The sequence below is a fragment of the Mesoplodon bidens genome (genome assembly GCF_964165515.1).
Source record: "Mesoplodon bidens genome assembly, chromosome: 10".
Classification (NCBI taxonomy): domain Eukaryota; kingdom Metazoa; phylum Chordata; class Mammalia; order Artiodactyla; family Ziphiidae; genus Mesoplodon; species Mesoplodon bidens.
The window spans coordinates 30,941,939-30,966,829 of NC_138172.1; the positions used below are offsets into that span (position 1 = coordinate 30,941,939).

At 37.4% G+C, this 24,891-nt stretch overlaps 1 protein-coding gene across 12 annotated transcripts in view; it reads left to right on the plus strand.

Annotated features, from left to right (window-relative positions):
• The window catches only part of CFAP20DC (CFAP20 domain containing), a 281,035-nt gene that overhangs the window by 141,792 nt on the left and 114,352 nt on the right, over nucleotides 1-24,891 (plus strand). For 11 of the 12 annotated variants that reach the window (XM_081247110.1, XM_081247103.1, XM_081247108.1 and 8 more), the window contains one exon: nucleotides 3,962-4,099. In XM_081247110.1, the coding sequence (XP_081103236.1) occupies nucleotides 3,962-4,099 (138 nt within the window). Of the gene's footprint in view, nucleotides 1-3,961; nucleotides 4,100-7,199; nucleotides 12,217-24,891 lie in introns of those variants that run through there. The other variant, XM_081247106.1, reaches the window with a different exon arrangement.

The window sequence follows — 24,891 nt, forward strand, 5'->3', positions numbered from 1 at the left end:
TTAGAAACTTTTATGTTTTGTGCTTGGCTTGCACTGGTGTTTCAGAGAGGGGAGATTTGATATAAGTAAGGCACTGTGCTAGGCACTGCAGATAGGTAAGATGAATATAGTTGAGTCCAGGTTCAGTGAACTATTACAAAATTGGTATACTTAAACTGCAATGAATTATGAGTAGCCTTAAGTGGAAACAGGTCTATAAATCTCACTATTTTATAAGGCATTTCCCCCCAGTAAAATGGGGATGATGGTTTTTAATGCATAAAGTGCTGTATATATGTATTTAAATTGATGACTTAATTTTTAAAGCTAGTTAAGATCTTCATCAGGGGTATTAAACACCTATAGAATGGTTCATTTTATTATGACTTTATGGCCAAAGAAAGGAGAACAGGGTTATAAAGTCACTCAAACATTGCAATAATACACTATCTCATACTGGGAGCAAAGACATCAACAAAAACTACCATCTGGTTGTGTTTGGATGCTACATGAGCAAATCTGTCAGCTTTCTCATAGCTTTCTCCTTCATGTACCATTGCCATTCTGAGCTAACCATTCCAGCCAACATTATATTCTTTCAGATGTGTTAGCAAAAGCAGTTTAAATTCGATTGTATCATTTTTCAGATGTTAATCAAGCAGTCTGCACGTTTCCATACACAGTTCCTTCCGGAAGATAGAAGTTGTCTGAAAGAAAAAGGCAGACAGGCCTTGGTCCCTTAATATCTGATTGCCAGCTTGATTTGTTATTTGCCCTCTGGGGAGAAAGATGTGCTATCCAAATAAAATGTGCATGCAGTACTTTTCAGGATATAGCTGAACAAAGAACAACCAGAGAAGAAAAATGGAAGACTGGACAGCTGCATGTAATCTAGGTTGGCTGTTCAAAAGGGGCTTTTGTTCATGACCATTTATTAAGCATCCCCTTTGAACCAGGTGTTGTAGTAAAGCTATCATTGGGATTCTCTCACTATTCTGTTTGGCAGAACTATCTTTCTTTCACTTCCTAGAATACTCCAAAGTCTTTCTGCCTTCAGAGTCTTCAAAAGCTGTTTCCTCTACCTGAGTAACTACTTATCCTTTATGACTCAGCTTAAATGTCTCTTTCCCTAACACCCTGTAATGTTGGATTCCCCCATTGCTTCTTTTATAACATCTTGAACTTCTCTTTCAGAGCACTTAACACAATTATAATTTAAATATTTGTGGTATAACTTGTTCCATATTCTCTGCTAGGTATAAGCTTCAGTAAGGCCGGCACAGAGTCACTCTGGCTCACCACTGCATTCCCAGCCACTAGATGAAGATGAGTGCCTGACACATAGTAGAGGCTCAATAAGTATTTACTGAATGATGAAATGAGTAAATGAATGATACAGGCAGACCATGCCCTCTAATACTCACAGTTCAGCACGATTTAATTTTTATGTAGGATCTATGCTGTTTTCAGAATTAATCCTTATTTTTAAATTAAGCTGTAAATGCTTAAAAAATAAAATAACGTAACCTAGTAATTGGGCCTTGAGAAGGGGGTTGTTTAGTGGGGAGATGAGTTAAGTTCTATTTAGGTCTATCAGAACATCCAACTACCAGGTTTAAAGCTCCTTCATAGTTTGGGATTGCAAAAATGAAACTAAGGCCCCTTTCCTCTTTCTCACAAATGAGACTTTCTCTACAAAGTCTCCAAGTTTGGCAGTCAGTAGTTGCTGAATGATTAGGCTCTATTTTAAAATAATAAATCAGTAGTTTTTTTCTTGGATTTCTTCTTTTATTGAAGGTTTTATACTATCCACAGTTTCCCTCAATGAATAATCCAATAAATAGTGAGACGTTCTGAGAGCAAAGAGAGAGTAGATACAGAGAAAGGAAAAATGATTCAGAGGGGATTTGAGCCTTTTAATGTGAAATCTGATTTGCATGTCAACCACATTCCTGTAGGATTCAGATTAGAGTTTTGTAATAGTCTCTGCCTTATTCTGTCTTTCATAAAAGCTTATGGAGTTTTGGTTACCAGAATTTGCTGTGTCTTTCCCTTGTTAGTTGGAAACTCAGCTTTTCTTTTGGATACAGTTCAAACTTTGTATGGCATTTTACATTCACAAGCCCTATGAGCTAAAGTTTCCATGATTTCTCTTCATAGGATTCAGAATCTTATTAGCCTACAGAATTCTCTTCCTCTATTAATATAAAATCTTAGTTTATCAATATTGGCATTGATGTGGAAATTATCTTTTTCTACCTCAGAGAAGTCTGAAATGACATGTCAGATATACATCTGGAGTTAGTCTACTTATTTTCCAAAAGTTTTCTATTTTGAGAATTCATTTACTCAATTACTTTACTAAATGTCGATGACAAATAAGAAATGAATGGACAAAGAATACCTGAAAACTACGATTTGTAAACTCAGTGGCATTTGTAATTACTGGAGCATTAAGATACTTAGAAATCATGACACTGCTGATGAGCATTTAAGTTTTTAGCTAAATGATTCATTTTCCTTTTCAAGATTAGGACATTAAGATCTAATTAGGGAATTGCCATGGCTTGGATGTACAAAAACCTAACATCATTTGCCTTTATATACATGGTTAGAGTTTATACATACCTAAGGATGTTTTTGAGGGATGAATTCGGTTGAATTTTTCTTACTACTCACATTCACATATACACACACCAAATTTTTCCACTAGATTCTAAAAATAGAAACTCTTTCCTAATAAAAATTAAACACAAATTATTCTGAAGAAGAAAATAAAAACTATGCTTAAGCTAATCATGAAAAGTTATTTTACATTTTGGTATATTTCCTTCTAGTCCTTTTGCCATTCATACATTTTATTTAACGATTTTCTAAAATCATTAAGTTGAGATAGAGTTTTGGATATGTTACTTTCATTTAACTTCCTGTCTTGAGCCTTTCCCATATCATCAAGCTATCTTCATAAATACAATTCTCTGTGACTCTTTACTGAAAATTCCAGTTGCTTCCTTTTTCAGAAATTATACTTATTTACATAGATCTTCATCTGAGTTTCTGATTTGTTTACTTTAGAATACATTCATAAAGTGAAATTACTGAGTAAAATGCCATGGACATTTTTAAGGCTTTTGATGCACACAGTAAAATTGCTTTTTGGAATGCTAATAGCAACTTAATTCCTACTTGCTACATATGACAAAGCTTAATATCTTTGTGACAAAATAGATCATATAAATAACTTTTTTAAATGCTATAAAAGTAAAATGGGTTAACATGAACAGAAAACTTACTATAATGAAAACTTAAATATCCATATAAACATATATGAATAATATTAAATCTCATTGGAAATACAAACTATAATAATGAAAATACTATTTTAATTTTTTCTTTGAAAGTATTTGAAGGTAGGATGTTAACATTAGGGGAAGCTGGGTAAAGGGTATATTGGAACTCTGTACTATTTTTGTAACTTTTCTGTAAGTCTAAAATTATTTCAAAATAAAAAGTTTAAAAATTGACTCATATAATGGCTCTAGGTGCTTATTCGGTAATGTCATTGTACTTATTGATCTTGTATAAATGAGCCAGTGTACTCCCAGAAACCTTTCTTGGAGCATACCTAGCTAGTTCTTCTTTCAAGTACCACTCTAGTATTAAAAAACAAATATAAAATGTTTCCAGTCAATGCTCTCATTTATTGCAGAAGTCTCTGAACCTGTTCCATATGTTAAGTACTGTATCTCATTTAATCCTTTCTACAGTCCTAGAAAGTGAACATTAAAATTATCATGCTCGTTTTACAGATGAGAAAACCAAGCCTGTAAGGTTGAGTAACTCATCCAAAGTTATACTCTAAAATGTTTTAATTTAATTGGTTTCATTTATAAGATATGTCCATTTGGCAGAAATGGCTTACATTTGGGGAATGAATGGTAGTCTTTATTTCCAACTGGATATGGTGTTCCCTTTCCAACAGATGAACCTACAGACATCATTCCACGAAGCTGCCAACTAACGACAGATGTTCCACAAGTCACACAGCTGCTAAACATGACTAAACTCCGCCAAACTGAAATAAAATTTGGAGGTCATACTCTAAGTTCAGCAGAATCAGGTATGTACCCAAGTATCTAAATTATAAGCATGTTTATTTGTAAGACCAAAAAGGGGTTGGGGGGTGGGGGGTGGAACAGCCTTGTGACGATGCTTTATAGCTTGAGGTTAAATATTAAGTCACTTTAACATCAACTCAAGTCAGTGATAAGTCATTATTTTAAATTTCTCTTCTAGCAACTAAAATATCTTCTCGATTTTTACACAATAAGTCAAACATCCTGGGTTGTTCCTCTCCTTTTCCTGTATGCTTCCATGCCCTGCCAGTTATACCTCCCAAACGTCTCCCAAATCTGATCCTATTGCTACTTTCATTGTTCAGGTCCCCACTGTCACTCACCTCACCCTCCCAGTTAATCCTCACATTGCTGTCAGATTTCTCTTTCTGATAATAGAAATAGAAATGTGATCATGTCACTCTTTGATTAAAGACTTTTAATGCCTTTCCTACTATCTTAAAGACAAAATGAAAAAACCCTTGGAAACTCACACAAAGCCAACCTCCTCTATTCCAAACTTACTCCACAGTTTCATCTCCAGACCCTTTCTCTCATTTCCCATGTGTTAATTTCTGACCACTCTCTGGGCTTTCATATGTTTGTATTTTGGGATTGCTGTTTTGTTGGCCTAAAATGGCTTTTTTGCCTTTCTGCCTGGAAAAAACTCCCAATTCATCTTTCTAGATCCAATTCAAATGCCATGTCTTCTGTTCTAACAAACATTGTTCTCCTCTTTTGATGCCTTTTGTTTTTTCTTTCTTTTTTTTTGCAGTACTTTTTAATTAATATGTCTGCATTCCCCAATTAAGCGTGACTTCCTCCAAAATGGCACTGAACCTCGTTCTTCTATACCCCTGGCATCTAACACAGTGCTTGCCATATATTAGACCAGGGGCTGCAAACTCATATTACCACAAAAGCCAGTCAGAAAACATAAATGAGTAGAGTGGGCTGGATGCCTGGATATTTGACCCAGAGAAATATTTTCTTATTCTATAGTGAGCCCTATTGGGAGTGGAGGGGGTTGGTTAGGGGAGAGGCATGAGATAGTGCTTCAAAGAAGTTGTTCTCTAGTATTAAAACAGTAATATTAACAGCTGTGCAAATGATACAATACACGGCAATTGACACTCAGCCTCTGTGAGAGAGCTGTAGGGAGTGGTGAGAACTACAGCAAAGTGGATTCTCCTTTTCCATCTAAAAGGGGCACCTGCAGTTCAGTTCTAGCCAAGTTTTGTCTTGCAAGAACATAGGCCCAGGCTTGCCAGATCTTTCATTCTTTCAAGAGGCCTCAGTATCCCAATGTTTACGATAGCTCTCCCAATTTTAAAGTATTGTCTAAACTCTGAAGTTTTTTGAAAACACTCTGTGGGCCAAAGACAAAATATGCCAGGGCTGCCAGTTTTCTACCTTTATAAGAGACACCCATAGCTATTGACCAAATGAATGAATAGTACTTACAAATCAAGAAACCTGTTATTCAAGTGAGTGGTTCTCAACTTCCTATATGTTAGAATCACTTGGGACATTTAAAAAATAACTGATATAGAAAAGAAGGAGAGAAGATGGCGGAAGAGTAAGACGTGGAGATCACCTTCCTCCCCACAAATACATCAGAAATACATCTACATGTGGAACAACTCCTACAGAACACCTACTGAACGCTGGTAGAAGACCTCAGACCTCCCAAAAGGCAAGAAACTCCCGACATACCTGGGTAGGGCAAAAGAAAACAGAAAAAACAGAGACAAAACAATAGGGACGGGACCTGCACCAGTGGGAGGGAGCTGTGAAGGAGGAAAGGTTTCCACACACTAGGAAGCCCCTTCGGGGGCGGAGACTGCAGGTGGCGGAGGGGGGAAGCTTCGGAGCCGCAGAGGAGAGCGCAGCAACGGGGTGCGGAGGGCAAAGCAGAGAGATTCCAGCACAGAGGATCGGAGCTGACCAGCACTCACTAGCCCGAGAGGCTTGTCTGCTCATGTGCCGGGGCGGGTGGAGGCTGGGAGCTGAGGCTCCGGCTTCGGAGGTCGGATCCCAGGGAGAGGACGGGGGTTGGCTGCATGATCACAGCCTGAAGGGGGCTACTGTGCCACAGCTAGCCGGGAGGGAGAACGGGAAAAGGTCTGGAACTGCCGAAGAGGCAAGAGACTTTTTCTTGCCTCTTTATTTCCTGGTGCGTGGGGAAAGGGGATTAAGAGCGCCGCCTAAACAAGCTCCAGAGACGGGCGTGAGCCATGGCTATCAGCGCGGACCCCAGAGACGGGCATGAGACGCTAAGGCTGCTGCAGCAGCCACCAAGAAGCCTGTGTGCAAGCACAGGTCGCTATCCACACCTCCCCTCCTGGGAGCCTGTGCAGCCCGCCACTGCCAGGGTCCCGTGATCCAGCGACAACTTCCCCAGGAGAATGCACGGTGCGCATCAGGCTGGTGCAACGTCACGCCGGCCTCTGCCACAGAAGGCTTGCCCCAAACTCCATACCCATCCCTCCGCCCAGCCTGGGTGAGCCAGAATCCCTGAAGCAGCTGCTCCTTTAACCCCATCCTATCTGAGCGAAGAACAGACGCCCTCAGGCGACCTACATGCAGAAGCGGGTCCAAATCCAAAGCAGAACCCCGGGAGCTGTGCGAATAAAGAAGAGAAAGGAAATCCCTCCCAGCAGCCTCAGGAGCAGCGGATTAAATCTCCATAATCAACTTGATGTACCCTGCATCTGTGGAATACCTGAATACACACGAATCATCCCAAATTGAGGAGGTGGACTTTGGGAGCAATGATATATATATATTTTTCCCTTTTTCTCTTTTTGTGATTGTGTATGTGTATGCTTCTGTGTGTGACTTTGTCTGTATAGCTTTGCTTTTACCATTTGTCCTAGGGTTATGTCTGTCTGGACTTTTTTTTCTTTTTCTTTTACTATCGTTTTTAGCACTTATTATCATTGGTGGATTTGTTTTTTGGTTTGGTTGCTCTCTTCTTTCTTTTTTTTTACTGCTTTTTAAAAAATTTTATAATTTTTATTTTTTAATTTAATAACGTTATTTTTTTATTTTATTTTATCTTCCTCTTTCTTTCTTTCTTTTTTTTCTCCCTTTTATTCTAAGCCGTGTGGATGACAGGCTCTTGGTTCTCCAGCTGTGCCTCTGACGTGGGAGACCCAAGTTCAGGGCATTGGTCCACAAGAGACCTCCCAGCTCCACGTAATATCAAACGACGAAAATCTCCCAGAGATCTCCGTCTCAACGCCAAGAGCCAGCTCCACTCAATGACCAGCAAGCTCCAGTGCTGCACACCCTATACCAAGCAACTAGCAAGACAGTAACACAACCCCACCCATTGGCAGAGAGGTGCCTAAAATCATAATAAGGCCACAGACACCCCAAAACACACCACCAGACGTGGACCTGCCCACTAGAAAGACAAGATCCAGCCTCATTCACCAGAACACAGGCACTGGTCCCCTCCACCAGGAAGCCTACACAACCCACTGAACCAACCTTACCACGGGGGCAGACACCAAAAATAACGGGAACTACGAACCTGCAGCCTGCAAAAAGGAGAACCCAAACACAGTAAGTTAAGCAAAATGAGAAGACAGAGAAACACACAGCAGGTGAAGGAGCGAGGTAAAAGCCCACCAGACCTAACAAATAAAGAGGAAATAGGCAGTCTACATGAAAAAGAATTCAGAGTAATGATACTAAAGATGATCCAAGGGCTTCCCTGGTGGCGCAGTGGTTGAGAGTCCGCCTGCCAATGCAGGGGACGCGGGTTCGTGCCCCGGTCCGGGAAGATCCCACATGCCGTGGAGCGCCTGGGCCCGTGAGCCGTGGCCACTGAGCCTGCGCGTCCGGAGCCTGTGCTCCGCAACGGGAGAGGCCACAACAGTGAGAGGCCCGCGTACCGCAAAAAAAAAAAAAAAAAAAAAAAAAAAAAGATGATCCAAAATCTTGGAAATAGAATGGAGAAAATAAAAGAAATGTTTAACAAGGACCTAGAAGAACTAAAGAGCAAACAAACAGTGATGAACAACACAATAAATGAAATTTAAAATTATCTAGGAGGGATCAATAGCAGAATAACTGGGGCAGAAGAACGGATAAGTGACCTAGAAGATAAAATAGTGGAAATAACTACTGCAGAGAAGAATAAAGAAAAAAAAAAAGAATTGAGGACAGTCTCAGAGACCTCTGGGACAACATTAAACGCACCAACATTCGAATTATAGGGGTGACAGAAGAAGAGAAAAAGAAAGGGACAGAAAATATTTGAAGAGATTATAGTTGAAAACTTCCATAATATGGGAAAACAAATAGTTAATCAAGTCCAGGAAGCACAGAGAGTCCCATACAGGATAAATCCAAGGGGAAACATGCCAAGACACATAATAAACTATCAAAAATTAAATACAAAGAAAAAATATTAAAAGCAGCAAGGGAAAAACAACAAATAACATAAAAGGGAATCCCTATAAGGTTAAGAGCTGATCTTACAGCAGGAACTCTCCAAGCCAGAAGGGAGTGGCAGGACATATTTAAAGTGATAAAGGGGAAAAACCTGCAACCAAGATTACTCTACCCAGCAAGGATCTCATTCAGATTTGGTGGAGAAATTAAAACCTTTACAGACAAGCAAAAGCTAAGAGAATTCAGCACCAGCAAACCAGCTTTACAACAAATGCTAAAGGAACTTCTCTAGGAAGGAAACACAAAAGAAGGAAAAGACCTACAATAAAAAACCCAAAACAATTAAGAAAATGGTAATAGGAACATACATATCGATAACTACCTTAAATGGTCCAACCAAAAGACATAGACTGGTTGAATGGAAACAAAACAAGACCCGTATATATGCTGTCTACAAAGGAACCACTTCAGACCTTGGGACACATACAGACTGAAGGTGAGAGGATGGAAAAAGATATTCCATGCAAATGGAAATCAAAGAGAGCTGGAGTAGCAATTCTCATACCAGACAAAATCAACTTTAAAACAAAGATTATTACAAGATACAAAGAAGGGCACTAGATAATGATCAAGGGATCAATCCAAGAAGAAGATATAACAATTGTAAATATTTATGCACCCAACATAGGAGCACCTCAATACATAAGGCAAATGCTAAACAGCCGTAAAAGGGGAAATCGACAGTAACACAATCATAGTAGGGGACTTTAACACCGCACTTTCACCAATGGACAGATCATGCAAAATGAAAATAAATAAGGAAACACAAGCTTTAAATGATACATTAAACAAGATGGACTTAATTGATATTTATAGGACATTCCATCCAAAAACAACAGAATACACATTCTTCTCAAGTGCTCATGGAACATTCCCCAGGATAGATCTTATCTTGGGTCACAAATCAAGCCTTGGTAAATTTAAGAAAATTGAAATCGTATCAGGTATCTCCTCTGACCACTACGCTATGAGACTAGATATCAGTTACAGGAAAAAGACTGTAAAAAAATACAAACACATGGAGGCTAAACAATACACTACTTAATAACCATGAGATCACTGAAGAAATCAAAGAGGAAATCAGAAAATACCTAGAAACAAATGACAATGAAAACACAACAACCCAAAACCTATGGGATACAGAAAAACAGTTCTAAGAGGGAAGTTTATAGCAATACAATCCTACCTTAAGAAGCATCTCAAATAAACAACATAACCTTACATCTAAAACAATTAGAGAAAGAAGAACAAAAAAACCCCAAAGTTAGCAGAAGGAAAGAAATCATAAAGATCAGATCCAATTAAATGAAAAAGAAATGAAGGAAACGATAGCAAAGATCAATAAAACTAAAAGCTGGTTCTTTGAGAAGATAAACAAAATTGATAAACCATTAGCCAGACTCATCAAGAAGAAAAGGGAGAAGACTCAAATCAATAGAATTAGAAATGAAAAAGGAGAAGTAACAACTGACACTAGAGATATACAAAGGATCATGAGAGATTACTAGAAGCAACTATATGCCAATAAAATGGACAACCTGGAAGAAATGGACAAATTCTTAGAAATGCATAACCTTCCAAGACTGCACCAGGAAGAAACAGAAAATATGAACAGACCAATCACAAGCACTGAAATTGAAACTATGATTAAAAATTTTACAACAAACAAAAGCCCAGGACCAGATGGCTTCACAGGCGAATTCTATCATTTACAAAAGAGCTAACACCTATCCTTCTCAAACTCTTCTGAAATATAGCAGAGGGAGGAGCACTCCCAAACTCATTCTACGAGGCCACCATCACCCTTATACCGAAACCAGTCAAAGATGTGAGAAAGAAAGAAAACTACAGGCCAGTATCACTGATGAACATAGATGCAAAAATCTTCAACAAAATACTCACAAACAGAATCCAACAGCACATTAAAAGGATCATACACCATGATCAAGTGGGGTTTATCCCAGGAATGCAAGGATTCTTCAATATACGTAAATGAATCAATGTGATACACCATATTGAAAAATTGAAGGAGAAAAACCATATGATCATCTCAATAGATGCAGAAAAAGCTTTCGACAAAATTCAACACCAATTTATGATGAAAACCCTCTAAAAAGTAGGCATAGAGGGAACTTACCTCAACCTAATAAAGGCCATATATGACAAACCCACAGCCAACATCTCATCCTCAATGGTGAAAAACTGAAACCATTTCCACTAAGATCAGGAATAAGACAAGGTTGCCCACTCTCACCACTATTATTCAAAATAGTTTTGGAATTTTTAGCCACGGTAATCAGAGAAGAAAAAGAAATAAAAGGATTCCAAATCAGAAAAGAAGAAGTAAAGCTGTCACTGTTTGCAGATGATTTGATGCTATACATAGAGAATCCTAAAGATGCTACCAGAAAACTTCTAGAACTAATCAATGAATTTGGTAAAGTAGCAGGATACAAAATTAATGCACAGAAATCTCTTGCATTCCTATACACTAATGATGAAAAATCTGAAAGTGAAATTAAGAAAACACTCCCTTTTACCTTTGCAACCAAAAGAATAAAATATCTAGGAATAAACCTACCTAAGGAGACAAAAGACCTGTATGCAGGAAGTTATAAGACACTGATGAAAGAAATTAAAGATTATACAAATAGATGGAGAGATATACCATGTTCTTGGATTGGAAGAATCAACATTGTGAAAATGACTATATTACCCAAAGCAATCTACAGATTCAATGTAATCCCTATCAAACTACCACTGGCATTTTTCACAGAAATAGAACAAAAAATCTCACAATTTATATGGAAACACAAAAGACCCCAAATAGCCAAAGCAATCTTGAGAAAGGAAAACAGAGCTAGAGGAATCAGGCTCTATGATGTCAGACTATACTACAAAGCTACAGTAATCAAGACGGTATGATACTGGCACAAAAACAGAAATATAGATCAATGGAACAGGATAGAAAGCCCAGAGATAAACCCACGCGCATATGGTCACCTTTTCTTTGATAAAGGAGACAAGAATACACAGTGGAGAAAAGACAGCCTCTTCAATAAATGGTGCTAAGAAAACTGGACAGCTACATGTGAAAGAATGAAATTAGAACACTCCCTAACACCGTATACAAAAATAAACTCAAAATGGATTAAAGACCTAAATATAAGGCCAGACACTATTAAACTCTTAGAGGAAAACAGAGGCAGAACACTCTATGACATAAATCACAGCAAGATCCTTTCAGACCCACCTCCCAGAGAAATGGAAGTAAAAACAAAAATCAATAAATGGGACCAAATGAAACTTCAAAGCTTTTCACAGGAAAGGAAACCATAAACAAGACCAAAAGACAAACTTCAGAATGGGAGAAAATATTTGCAAATTAAGCAACTGACAAAGGATTAATCTCCAGAATTTACAAGCAGCTTATACAGCTCAATATCAAAAAAACAAACAACCCAATCCAAAAATGGGCAGAAGGCCTAAATAGATGTTTCTCCAAAGAAGATATACAGATTTCTAACATACACATGAAAGAATGCTCAACATCATTAATCATTAGAGAAATACAAATCAAAACTACAATGAGATATCATCTCAGACCGGTCAGAATGGCCATCATCAAAAAATATACAAACAGGGCTTCCCTGGTGGTGCAGTGGTTGAGAGTCCGCCTGCCAGTGCAGGGGATGCGGGTTCATGCCCCGGTCTGGGAAGATCCCACATGCTGCGGAGCAGCTGGGCCCGTGAGCCATGGCCGCTGAGCCTGCACATCCAGAGCCTGTGCTCCGCAACAGGAGAGGCCACAACAGTGAGAGGCCTGCGTACCGCAAAAAAAAAAAAAATATATATATATATACATATATATATATATATATATATATATACACACAAACAATAAATGCTGGAGAAAAGGGAAACCTCTCGCACAGTCGGTGGGTATGTAAATTGATACAGCCACTATGGAGAACAGTATGGAGGTTCCTTAAAAAACTAAAAATAGAAGTACCTTACAACCCAGCAATCCCACTACTGAGCATATACCCTGAGAAAACCATAATTCAAAAAGAGTCATGTACCAGATGTTCATTGCAGCTCTATTTACAATAGCCAGGACATGGAAGCAACCTAAGTGTCTATCAACAGATGAATGGATAAAGAAGATGTGGCACATATATACAATGGAATATTACTGAGCCATAAAAGAAACGAAATTGAGTTATTTGTAGTGAGGTGGATGGAACTAGAGTCTGTCATACGGAGTGAAGTAAGTCAGAAAGAGAAAAACAAATACCATATGCTAACACATATATATGGAATCTAAGAGAAAAAAAAATGGTCATGAAGAACCTAGGGGCAGGATGGGAATAAAGACGCAGACCTACTAGAGAATGGACTTGAGGATATGGGGAGGCGGAAGGGTAAGCTGGGACAAAGTGAGAGAGTGGCATGGACATACATACTCTACCAAATGTAAAATAGATAGCTGGTGGGAAGCAGCCTCATAGCACAGGGAGATCAGCTCGGTGCTTTGTGACCACCTAGAGGGGTGGGATAGGGAGGATGGGAGGGAGGGAGATACAAGAGGGAAGAGATATGGGGATATATGTATATGTATAGCTGATTCACTTTGTTATAAAGCAGAAACTAACACACCATTGTAAAGCAATTATACTCCAATAAAGATGTTAAAAAAATAAAAAATAAAATAAAAATAACTGTGTGAAAAACATCTTTTTTCCTAATGTCTATGCTTCACCCCCAGAGATTCTGATTTAATTGTCCTAGGCTGGATTTTTTGTTAACTTCTCCAGCAATTCTGACATGCAGCCAGGGTTGAGAACCCTGAATGAGAGACTATATCACTTATCCCCACAAAGGTTTTGTGGGTCAGATGACACTCATACACACTCAAGTAATTCCGAGGACGGTCAAATAGGACAGTTATGGAGGAAGAAGTAGATCTTGAAGCTATTTAATGAATACTCATGTAAGTATTTATAATAAATAAAGATTTATGGAAGTGTAAGATGGTGCAGAAGACTGAGCAAAGACAAGGAGACAGCAAAATGCACGGATGAGTTTCCTGAGGGATCAATAACAGGAATGGCCTCTGAGCAGGAGGGCTGTGTTGAAAGACTATGAGAAGAGTGTGCCTTATATTCCTAAAATAGACAAATGATAACTTCTTTATTAGGAAGTTGAACTTGACATCAGGCTTCAAGATGAATTTTTAAGTCAAGTGAGACTAGAGATTAAGGATTACAACTAAGATGTCTTTGCAGCCATCTAGGCATAAATTGACTAGTGGCTGTGAAAATGGAAAGTGATGACCCTGAGAAAAACCACAGTGGGGAAACTGGCAGGGCTTATTGGTTCTCAGATAACAGATGGGGAAGAGAGAGTGGTCAAAGTTTGAGAAAGGTCAAAGTAGAAAGAGGAGGAAGGAGATAACCATGATGAGATGAATGAGTGACAAAAACAGACTCACTTTTACTCTCGATGTTTATCCAGTATTCATTTATTCTTGGTGTATTTTCTATATGTAAATCCTCATCAGCATCATTTGTCCTAAATTGTATATTCCTAGAGAATTGGGACCATTTTATAACTTTTACAGTATAAACCCTGGAAGAGGATTTTGTGTAAATAGGCAGTACATTTTTAAACCCTGTATTATGAAATTTCCAGACTTAAAGAAAAGTAGAGAGAATACATAATGAACCCCCCCATATTCCCATCACCTTCCACAATTGCCAATTTTAGGCAAGAATTTGTGATAACCATGAGGACACAGGTAGTGAGAATTTGTATATTTAGAATATATACAATCTATGTTCTTTACAGAACCTTTGGAAAATACCTGTATATAAAAGGATGAAAAAGTTCGCACTACCCAGACAGCCACTGTAAATACCTCAGGTCACAGTTCAATCTTAATGGAAGATTCTCCACAAAATACAATGAGTAAGAGTGTTTTCAATAACCAAACACTCTGTATCTAATAGGCTGTGATAGTTTTCCATAACAGAAATGACTGAAGAGCCTATCAGGTAACTCTTTACAGTTGTAAATGCTCTTTTTTTCCTCTGTCTCTCTAGCTTAATGTTTTAAGAATTGTGTCTTTAAATGAAACTACAAGTCCATATCCAAATATTTTAAATGTCTTTCTTTTTAAAGTTCAAGGACACTTATAATGCTAGAGAATAAAGAGAAATTTGAATAAATATTAAATGCATCATTAACTCAGTATTATAATTAAACAAACTTTTTCATAGGCTGTGTTTTATCCCACCTTGTAGAAGAGGATATTAGTGTATATTTTGCAAATTCCATAAATGGGCTTTCAGCATAAGGATAGTCAACTTGAGTCATATATACAGAAAATTAATAATTGCCATCAAAAAACATATTTCTTCTGTCCTGTGAATCTCAATTATACTTATATTCATTTATAACCCTAGGGTTTATGACTGTTCCTCTGAAGTAAATCTCATTGCACATGTACAGCAGCTAAGATTACATAAACATACATCAAACTCTGTAGTTCTCTTTCTACAAATACTGTTTGTTGTTGTTGTTGTTTTTGGGGTTTTTTTGGCTGCTTTTGGTCTTCGTTGCTGCGTGTGGGCTTTCTCCAGTTGCGGCAAGCAGGGGCTACTCTTAATTGCAGTGTGCGGGCTTCTCATTGCGGTGGCGTCTCTTGTTGTGGAGCACAGGCTCTAGGCACACGGGCTTCAGTAGTTGTGGCACACGAGCTCAGTAGTTGTGGCTCGTAGGCTCTAGAGCACAGGCTCAGTAGTTGTGGCGCACAGGCTTAGTTGCTCCGCGGCATGTGGGATCTTCCCATACCAGGGCTCGAACCCATGTCCCCTGCATTGGCAGGCAGATTCTTAACCACTGCACCACCAGGGAAGTCCCTCTACAAATACTTTTCAATTGCTAATTTTGACATTTGTAGGCTTTGAACCTTACTATAAGTGATTATAAAAAAAATTACTGTTGTCTGTGAGAGATTTTATGTGAAAGGTGTAGCTAATAATGCCCAAGGACAGACTTTTTAATCATGGAAAAGCCAGGAGGTATTTCTTCATTTGAACTATTTGTTTTTGTGTCTTTCTAAAATGTGGACTCCCCGTGGTGAGATTTGAATTGCATGAAAAGTGACTGTGTGTGCTTGTAACTGACTTACAGTACTCATGTAAATTGTGATATTTTATTATAAATGCACGAATTAAGAGATCCCAATGATGCTGCTACAGAGGGAAGTAGCTGCTTCCTGTGGATGCTTTCTGGCGTGTTCACCCAAGCTAAAAAGGAAACCTTGAAACTTCTGTTTTAGAGTGCATTTTTTTGAATGCTGTATAACTTGATCAAGAGCATTTAATGAAATTAATAAAATAATTGTGTTTCCAAAAAGTCAATGTTACCACACATTTGCACTGCTCACTTTGTCAATTCCCAGTGCATGTCAGTTAATGACTGTTAGTCTGCAGAGGGCTGTAGGCTCTGATGATCTTATTTTCATTAATGGGACCCCACTTTAACTGAACTAGTGAATCAGATCTGGTTATTGAAGTTGAGCATGCAGCTACTAATGACAAGTTGCAGTGGTCTACTAAGCACAAATCAAAACTAGTAGTTTGCTTCATTGTTGCTTTTGTTATGATCATCCATTTATAATGCTTGGAGTCAGTCTATTTATCTCTTGTAAAAATTAAAAAAAAAAAAGATACACACACACAGACGTGAAACCACCACAATCAGGAGAGTGAGCATATTCATCATTCCCAAAGGTTTCCTCATAATCTTCATAATCCCTTCCTTCCAACCCCATCCTCACTGATCTGCTATCTCTCATTATAGATTAGTTTGCATTTTCTAGAATTTTATAAGTGAGATATAATATATATACCCTTTTGTCTGGCTTCTTTCACTCAGCATAATTTTTTTTTTTTTTTTTTTTGCATTACGTGGGCTTCTCACTGCTGTGGCCTCTCCCGTTGCGGAACACAGGCTCCGGATGCGTAGGCCCAGCAGCCATGGCTCATGGGCCCAGCCGCTCCGTGGCATGTGGGATCCTCCCGGACCGGGGCACGAACCCGCGTCCCCTGCATCGGCAGGCGGACTCTCAACCACTGCGCCACCAGGGAAGCCCCAGCATAATTATTTTAAAATTCATTTTGAGATAGGCACATGTGGTTTGTAGAAATAATTCATTCCTTTTTATTGCAGAATAGTGCTCCATGGGTGGAAGTGCCATATTTTGTTTACCCATTTACTTGTTGATGGATAAATAATACTGCTGTGAACAGTTGTGTAGAAGTCTTTGAATAGGCATAAGCTTTCATTTGTCTTGGGTAAATGCCTAGGAGAGGGATGGTTGGATCATATGGTAGCTTTTTAAGAAATGACAAATTATTTTGCAAAATAGTAGTAACGTTTTATATTCAAAGCAGCGGGTATTATTTCCAATACCAATGAGTGGTATCTCATTGTGGTTTTTGATTTGTATTTCCTTGATAATTACTAATGATGAGCATCTTTATGTTCTTATTTGCCATCCCTGAATCTTCTTTGATGAAGCATCTGTTCAACTCTATTGTCCATTTTTAAACTGGATTCCTTATTTTCATATTATTGAGTTTTGAGAGTTCATTCTATATTCTGGATATAGATCCTTTTTCAGATATATGAATTGCGAATATTTTTTCCAGTCTGTTGCTTACATTTTATTCTCATAACAATATCCTTTGAAGAAAAGTTTTTAACTTGATCAAGTCCAGTTTATCAAATTTGCTTCTGTGGATTGTGCTTTTGGTGACATATTTAAGAAATTTTTGCCTAGTCCAAGGTTATGAAGATTTTGTCTTACGCCTCCATGTAAAAAAAATTTACAGTTTTAGGTTTTACATTTAGGTCTATGATCCACTGAATTAATTTTTGTATATAGTATAAGATATAAATCCACATTTTTGGTTTGGGGGCCTTTTTTTTTTTTTTTAATTTGGAGATCTAGTTGTTGTAGCCTTTGCTAAACAGTGTCCTTTTCTCCACAGCATTTCCTTTGCACCTTTGTCAAAAATCAGTTGTCAATATACTTGTGGTTATATTTCTGGTCTCTTTATTCAGACTCTTTATTCTGTCTCATTTATCTATTTGCTTTTATGCCAATATCATGATTTTTATTACTATATGTTTATAAGTCTGGCATTCAGCTAGCGTGAGCCTTCCAGTTTTGTCCTTCTTTTTCAAAAATTATTTTAGGTATTATGGACTCTGTGCATTTTAGTATGAATATTAGAATCAACATATGAATTTCTGCCAACAAGCCCTGTTGGGAATTTGATTGGGATTGTGCTGCATTTATAGATCACAATTTGAGGAGAATTGACATCTGAACAATATTGATTCTTCCAACTTCAGTTTTCTTTTATTTCTCTCAGCAACATTTTACAGTTTCAGGGTACAGTTCTTTTATAACTTTCTTCAGATTTATCCCTAAGTATTTTATATCTTTTGTTACTACTGATAAGTGGTAAGTTTTAAAATTTCTATTTCCAGTTGTTTGTTGCTAGTGTGTAAAATACATTGAAATTTTGTAAATTGATCTAGTATCCTGCAACTTTGCAAAACTTATTTACTACTAGTAGCTTTTTGTAGATTCCAGTAGACTTCCTACATAGATGATTATGTTGTGTGTGAACAAAGACAGTTTTACATTACCAATCTGAATGTCTCATTTCTTTTCCTTGCCTGATTGCACTGACTAAGACCTCCAGTACAAAGTTTAATAGAAGTGGCAAGAAAGGATAGCCCTGTCTTATTCCTGATCTTAGTGGAAAGGTATTCAGTCTTTCATGATTAAGTATGATGTTAGCTATTGAAATTTTATAGATGTCCTTAATCATGGTGAGCAAGTCCCTTTCATCACTAGTTTGCTGACAGTTTTTATTAGGAATGGATGTTGGATTTTGTCAAATGCATCTTCTGTATTTATGAGAGCATCTTGTTTTTTTTTCTTTTTTAGTCTGTTAATTCGGTGAATCACATTGATTGATTTTTTAATGTTAAACCAACCTTGCATTTCTGGGGAAAACCCTGCTTGGTCCTGACGCAAATATCCTTTTAGTCTATTGTTTGATTCAGTTTGTGTTCATAAGGGATTATTGGACTATAGTTCTCTTTTTTTATAATGGCTTTGTCTGCTTTTGGTATCAGGGTGAAGCTGGCCTCATAGAATGAATTGGGAAATATTTCCTTCCCCTTTCCCTCACTCCTTAAAACTTCTTGAAAGAATTTGTGTTAAATTGGTATTATGTCTTTCTTAAATGTTTTGTGGAATTTATCAGCGTGAGAAAGTTTTTATAACCTGTAAATTCAATTTCTTTAATAGATAAAGAGTTTTTCAGGTTAACTATTTCTCTTTGCGTAAGCTTTGGTAATTTGTGTCCTACAGGGAATTTGTCCAGTTCATCTAAGTAGTTGGATGTATTGGCATAACGTTGTTCATAATGTTGCCTTATTATCTGGAGAATCTATAGTGATACCACTACTATTCCTGATGTTAGAAATATGTATCTTTGCTCTATTTTCCCTGGTCAGTCTAACTAGAGGTTTATCATTCTTACTGATCTTCCCAAAGAACAAGCTTTTGGTTTCATTGATTCTTTCTACTGTTTTTCTATATTGTTTTATTTATTTTCACATTGATCTTTATTATTCCTTTCTTCAGTTGTTTTGGGTTTCATTTGCTCTCCTCTTTCTATCCTTAAGGTGGGAATCAAGGTCAATGATTTCAAACTTTTCTTTTTCTAATATAGCCATTTAGTGCTAGAAATCTCCCCATAAGTGCTGCTTTAGCAACATCCCACAAATTTTGGTATTGTATTTTTATTTCATTCTGTTCTAAATATCTTCTAATTCCATTTTTCATTTTTTCTTTGATCCATGGGTTACTTAGGAGTTAAGTGTGTTACTTAGTTCCCAAACATTTGAGATCTTTCTGTTATTGATTTATAATTTAATTCCAGTGTGACTTGAGAAAATAATTTATATGAAGTGATCTGTTTTAAATTTGTTGAGATTTGTCCTGAATAGAGTCTATCTCGGTAAATGTGCCATATGCTCTTGGTAAGAATGTAAATTTTGCTGTTGTTAGGAGTATTCAATAAATGTCATTTGGATTAAGTTACTTAAAAAAAGAAAACTAGAAATTTCCTTAAAAATTAGGAGGTAGTTTTCCTAAGTGCCCTCCTTTCCACAGCACAGCAGTCTTACTGGATTTTTACTTCTTTTTAAATAAGGAGAAACTGACATCCATATCTCCTAACTCAATCGCAAACCGATAAAGGATCTAGCAAAACCATGAAATAGTAATCTAACCATAGTTGGCATTGGTGAGATCTTTATTAGAATTTCTTCTTTAGGTTGTACGTTATGAAAGCAAATTTCAAATCAAGAAACAAAATCTACTGTGAAGTAGAACCTTAAAAAAAGAGAGAGAGAGAGAGATTCTGACTTCAGGAAAAAACAAGACACTCTAATTTCTTCTTTCTAAACTCAGATTTTTGGTAATCCTTGTCTTAGGATTGTTGGTTAAAGAAATGCCACAATTAAAAAATGGGCCGAAGACCTGAATAGATATTTTTCTTAAAAAAAAAAAAAAGTTTGTAATTAAAGTACTTTGCATAGGATGTGCACTCTCAAATTAGCCACAGTTTCCCCCACGTTCTACATGTGCCTGCTTGTCACTTATATGTTACCTGCCTGGCATTCAAGCCACTTCATTTTGTCCCTCCTCTGCTTCCACCACCACTTTCTTCCCTCTGGAAAAGATTATTACAGAATTATATCCCATTCTTGATTCCTCAGGAACCCCATTAGTCTTCATCAAATACATTAATTATCATATTCATAAAGTTCTCATACTTATCCATATAATCACTATTAGACCCACTTTTCACATAGCAAAACAAAAGTTTTTAATTAGATAGCTTTACAAAACTGCACAGAGAATAAATAGTGGACAAGGAAAGAATCCCCTGCAATGCCCTCCTGGCCCACCAAAGGCAGTATCATGTGTGGTGAAAAGAGGGCAGTCACAAAGAGGCCTTGGGCATTTGGGTTCTGAGACCCTGCTCTGAGTGGACAGATCTCTAAACATCATGAGCCTCAGTTTCTTCATCTGTAGAGGTGGAATAATATCACACAAAGTGACTGGAAATTTCATAGAGATCATGTACACATCATCATACCCGTCATCCTTTAGATCTCAGATTGAATGTCATTTCCCTCACCCTAAGGACTAGATACCAGCCCCCTGTTAAACACACTTTGAACCTTCCCTTCATAGCTCTTACCACAATTGTAATCATGTAGTTATTTATGACTTACTTGCTGTAATATCTGTCTTCCCCGTGAGACCCAGAGTGCCTTGGAGGAGGTGATGTGTCCACCTTATTCCCTATCTTATTCAGTACTTAGAGCAGTGGCTGCCCAGACTAGGTGCCCAATCACTAATGAAAGAATGTGTGAATGAAGGGATAAATGATTGTGAATGGACTTCATAAACTGTTAAATGCTATTCAAGATGGAAGGTATTAATACCATATTTACTAAGCATTTACTCCCTACTAAGCACAGTATTTAGCATGTTACATGCATTGTTTCATATAATCTAACAAAAATGCCTTGACTTAAGTACTATTATTATCTCAATCTTATGGATGAAGAAAGTGAAGCTTAGAAAGTTTAAATACCTTGTCTAAAATAATATTGCTCTACTAGATCAGTCTTTTTTGTGTTTTTGACATTCCTTATAACAATGCATATATAATAAAATAAAAATTAATCCAATTCAAAATATGGATTCTGGTAGCAGGTTTAATTTTGATTCGATCATTAGATAATAGATGTAAGTCTTGAGCATGACCCCTGAATGATTAGAGTTGAAAATTCAGCAGGTTTTTCTGGTTAAACTTTGAAACCCTTGCAAACTTAAATGACTATAATAGTTAGAACATTGTACCTTGAGACAAAAATGAATGTTTATTATTCTAAAAGATAATTAGAGAGTAGACCCTCAGGTTTTATAATCTAACTACAAAGGCTGTACCCCTCAGTAAAATAGCAAAATAATTAATGGTAACATCTCTGACCTATACCCAGTTCATTTTCCACAAACTCAAGAAAATGAAACGCCTAGAGCATGACTTTAATCAAATCTTGATTTTTAACCTTATATTATATATATTGATATCAGGTCTTAAAAGAACTCCTTTTAGAATTCAAAAGGCATGCATTTCTGCTTGTAGTTTTCTTTCATTAAGATTTTTCTCATTATAGAAACTTTGTCCCTTTTACTTTTTATTTTAGAAACCAAAGGTCTAAGTTACTTTTCCTTGTAGGTTTTAATTAGGACCATATTATCGTGGATACATAGCATGATACATGTTTATAGACATAATTATGACAATATGATTATAAACAGAATTATTAAAGTGAAACAGACTTTAAGAATGTGTATGTTGGGCTTCCCTGGTGGCGCAGTGGTTAAGAGTCCGCCTGCCGATGCAGGGGACACGGGTTCGTGCCCCGATCCCGGAAGATCCCACATGCCGCGGAGCGGCTGGGCCCGCGAGCCATGGCCGCGGAGCCTGTGTGTCCGGAGCCTGTGCTCCGCAACGGGAGAGGCCACAACAGTGAGAGGCCCGCGTACAGCAAAAAAAAAAAAAAAAAAAAAAAAAAAAAAAAAAAAAAAAAAAAAAAAAAGAATGTGTATGTGTTAATTGTGCTAATAGTTTAAAAAGCCCTGCTAATTAAAGAGATACTAAATAGTGGATTATCGTATACTTTGCTTTGTGAAAAAAGGTATACTAAAATTTGGAAAATTTAAAAAATAAATTTCAATTTAAACACACAGTGGTAGATTGCTCTAAAGAAATCCTATAGTAGATCCTCTTATAAAATACAGAATAACATCTTATTTTCTGTGATTCAAGGAATTACATGGTATCAGGTTTAGTTGTAGCTTTAATAGCCATTGACTATCCAAGAGATAAGTCAATGACTCTTGACTGCTAAGCAAGAAATTCCTCTAAGAAGTTCAAGGTATTTAGGAATTTTCATTTTTTAAATAGCTATGAACTATTTAATGTGTTCATTTTGTTGAAATTATAGCTGGAACTGTGTCAGTATGATTTTTTTAAATACTCCCCCAAAAGTTTTCCTTTTAATCTTTGGTACTGTCCACAATTTTGGTGAGATTTATCCATTGTCTACCACATGCTATGCTGGGCTCAGCAGATGAGTATAAATGCAGTAACAAAAAAATGGTCTTTCTACTCAAAGAAACTTAAATTGTTTGGGGGTAACCTGTATATAGATGAAGAATATGAAAAATCATCAAGGAAACTGACCTAGTACAATGTTTGAACAGAAAGATATGCCCATAAGCCAAATGATTCCTGTGACTGGAAGTTTAAACAAAAAAAAAAGAAAAAGGCTTCTATTCTGGTACTGAAAATTCCCATGTAGGCCTATGCCATGTCCCATACATGGTATCCATACGTTTGTTCTCTACATCTGTGTCTCTCTTTCTGCTTTGCAAATAAGTTCATCTGTACCATTTTTCTAGATTCTACATATAAGCGATATTATATAATATTTTTTCTCTTTCTGACTTACTTCACTCTGTATGACAATCTCTAGGTCTATCCACGTCTTCGCAAATGGCACAATTTCATTCCTCTTTATGGCTGAGTAATGTTCCACTGTATATATGTACCACATCTTCTTTATCCATGCCTCTGTTGATGGACATTTAGGTTGCTTCCATGTCCTGGCTATTGTAAATAGTGCTGCAGTGAACATTGGGGTTCATGTAACTTTTTGAATTATGGTTTTCTTTGGGTATATGCCCAGGAGTGGAATTGCTAGGTCATATGGTAGTTCTATTTTTAGTTTTTTAAGGAACCTCCATACTGTTCTCCATAGTGGCTGTAACAATTTACATTCCCACCAACAGTGCAGGAGGGTACCCTTTTCTCCACACCCTCTCCAGCATTTATTGTTTGTAGATTTTTTGATGATGGTCATTCTGACTGGTATGAGGTGATACCTCATTGTAGTCTTGATTTGCATTTCTCTAATAATTAGTGATGTTGAGCAGCTTTTCATGTGCTTCTTGGCAATCTGTATGTCTTCTTTGGAGAAATGTCATTTACGTCTTCTGCCCATTTTTGGATTGAGTTGTTTGTTTTTTTGATATTGAGCTGCAGGAGCTGTTTGTATATTTTGGAGATTCATCCTTTGTCCGTTGCTTTGCTTGCAAATATTTTCTTTCATTCTGAGGGTTATCTTTTCATCTTGTTTATGGTTTCCTTGGCTGTGCCAAAGCTTTTAAGCTTCATTAGGTCCCATTTGTTTATTTTTGTTTTTATTTTCATTACTCTAGAAGGTGGGTGAAAAAAGATCTTGCTACAGTTTATATCAAAGTATGTTCTGCCTATGTTTTCCTCTAAGAGTTTTATAGCATCCTGCCTTACATTTAGGTCTTTAATCCATTTTGAGTTTATTTTTGTGTATGGTGTTAGGGAGTGTTCTAATTTCATTCTTTTACATGTAGCTGTCCAGTTTTCCCAGCACCACTTATTGAAGAGACTGTCTTTTCTCCATTGTATAATCTTGCCTCCTTTGTCATAGGTTAGGTGACCATAGGTGGGTTTATCTCTGGGCTTTCTATCCTGTTCCATTGATCTATATTTCTGTTTTTGTGCCAGTACATAACTGTTTTTGTGCCAGTACGTACTGTCTTTGTGCCAGTACCATACATACTTGTAGCTTTGTAGTATAGCCTGAAGTCAGGGAGCCTGATTCCTCCAGCTCAGTTTTTCTTTCTCAAGATTGGTTTGGCTGTTAAGGGTCTTTTGTGATTTTTCACAGAATTAGAATAAAAGCTTTCTGAAGTAAATGATACTCATTAGTTCTGATTCTGCCATTTGGACAGATGGAATCACTACCTAATAGGGCTTCAGGAATTTGAAGAAAACTAGAATGGTATTTCTCCCCACCACTTTGCCAGCCACTTTAGATCCTCTGTCCAGCAAAAATTCTTTTTATTTATTTATTTATTTATTTATTTTTGCGGTATGCGGGCCTCTCACCACTGCGGCCTCTCCCGTTGCGGAGCACAGGCCCCAGACGCGCAGGCTCAGCGGCCATGGCTCACGGGCCTAGCCGCTCCGTGGCCCGTGGGATCCTCCCAGACCGGGGCACGAACCCGTGTCCCCTGCATCAGCAGGCAGACTCTCAACCCCTGCACCAC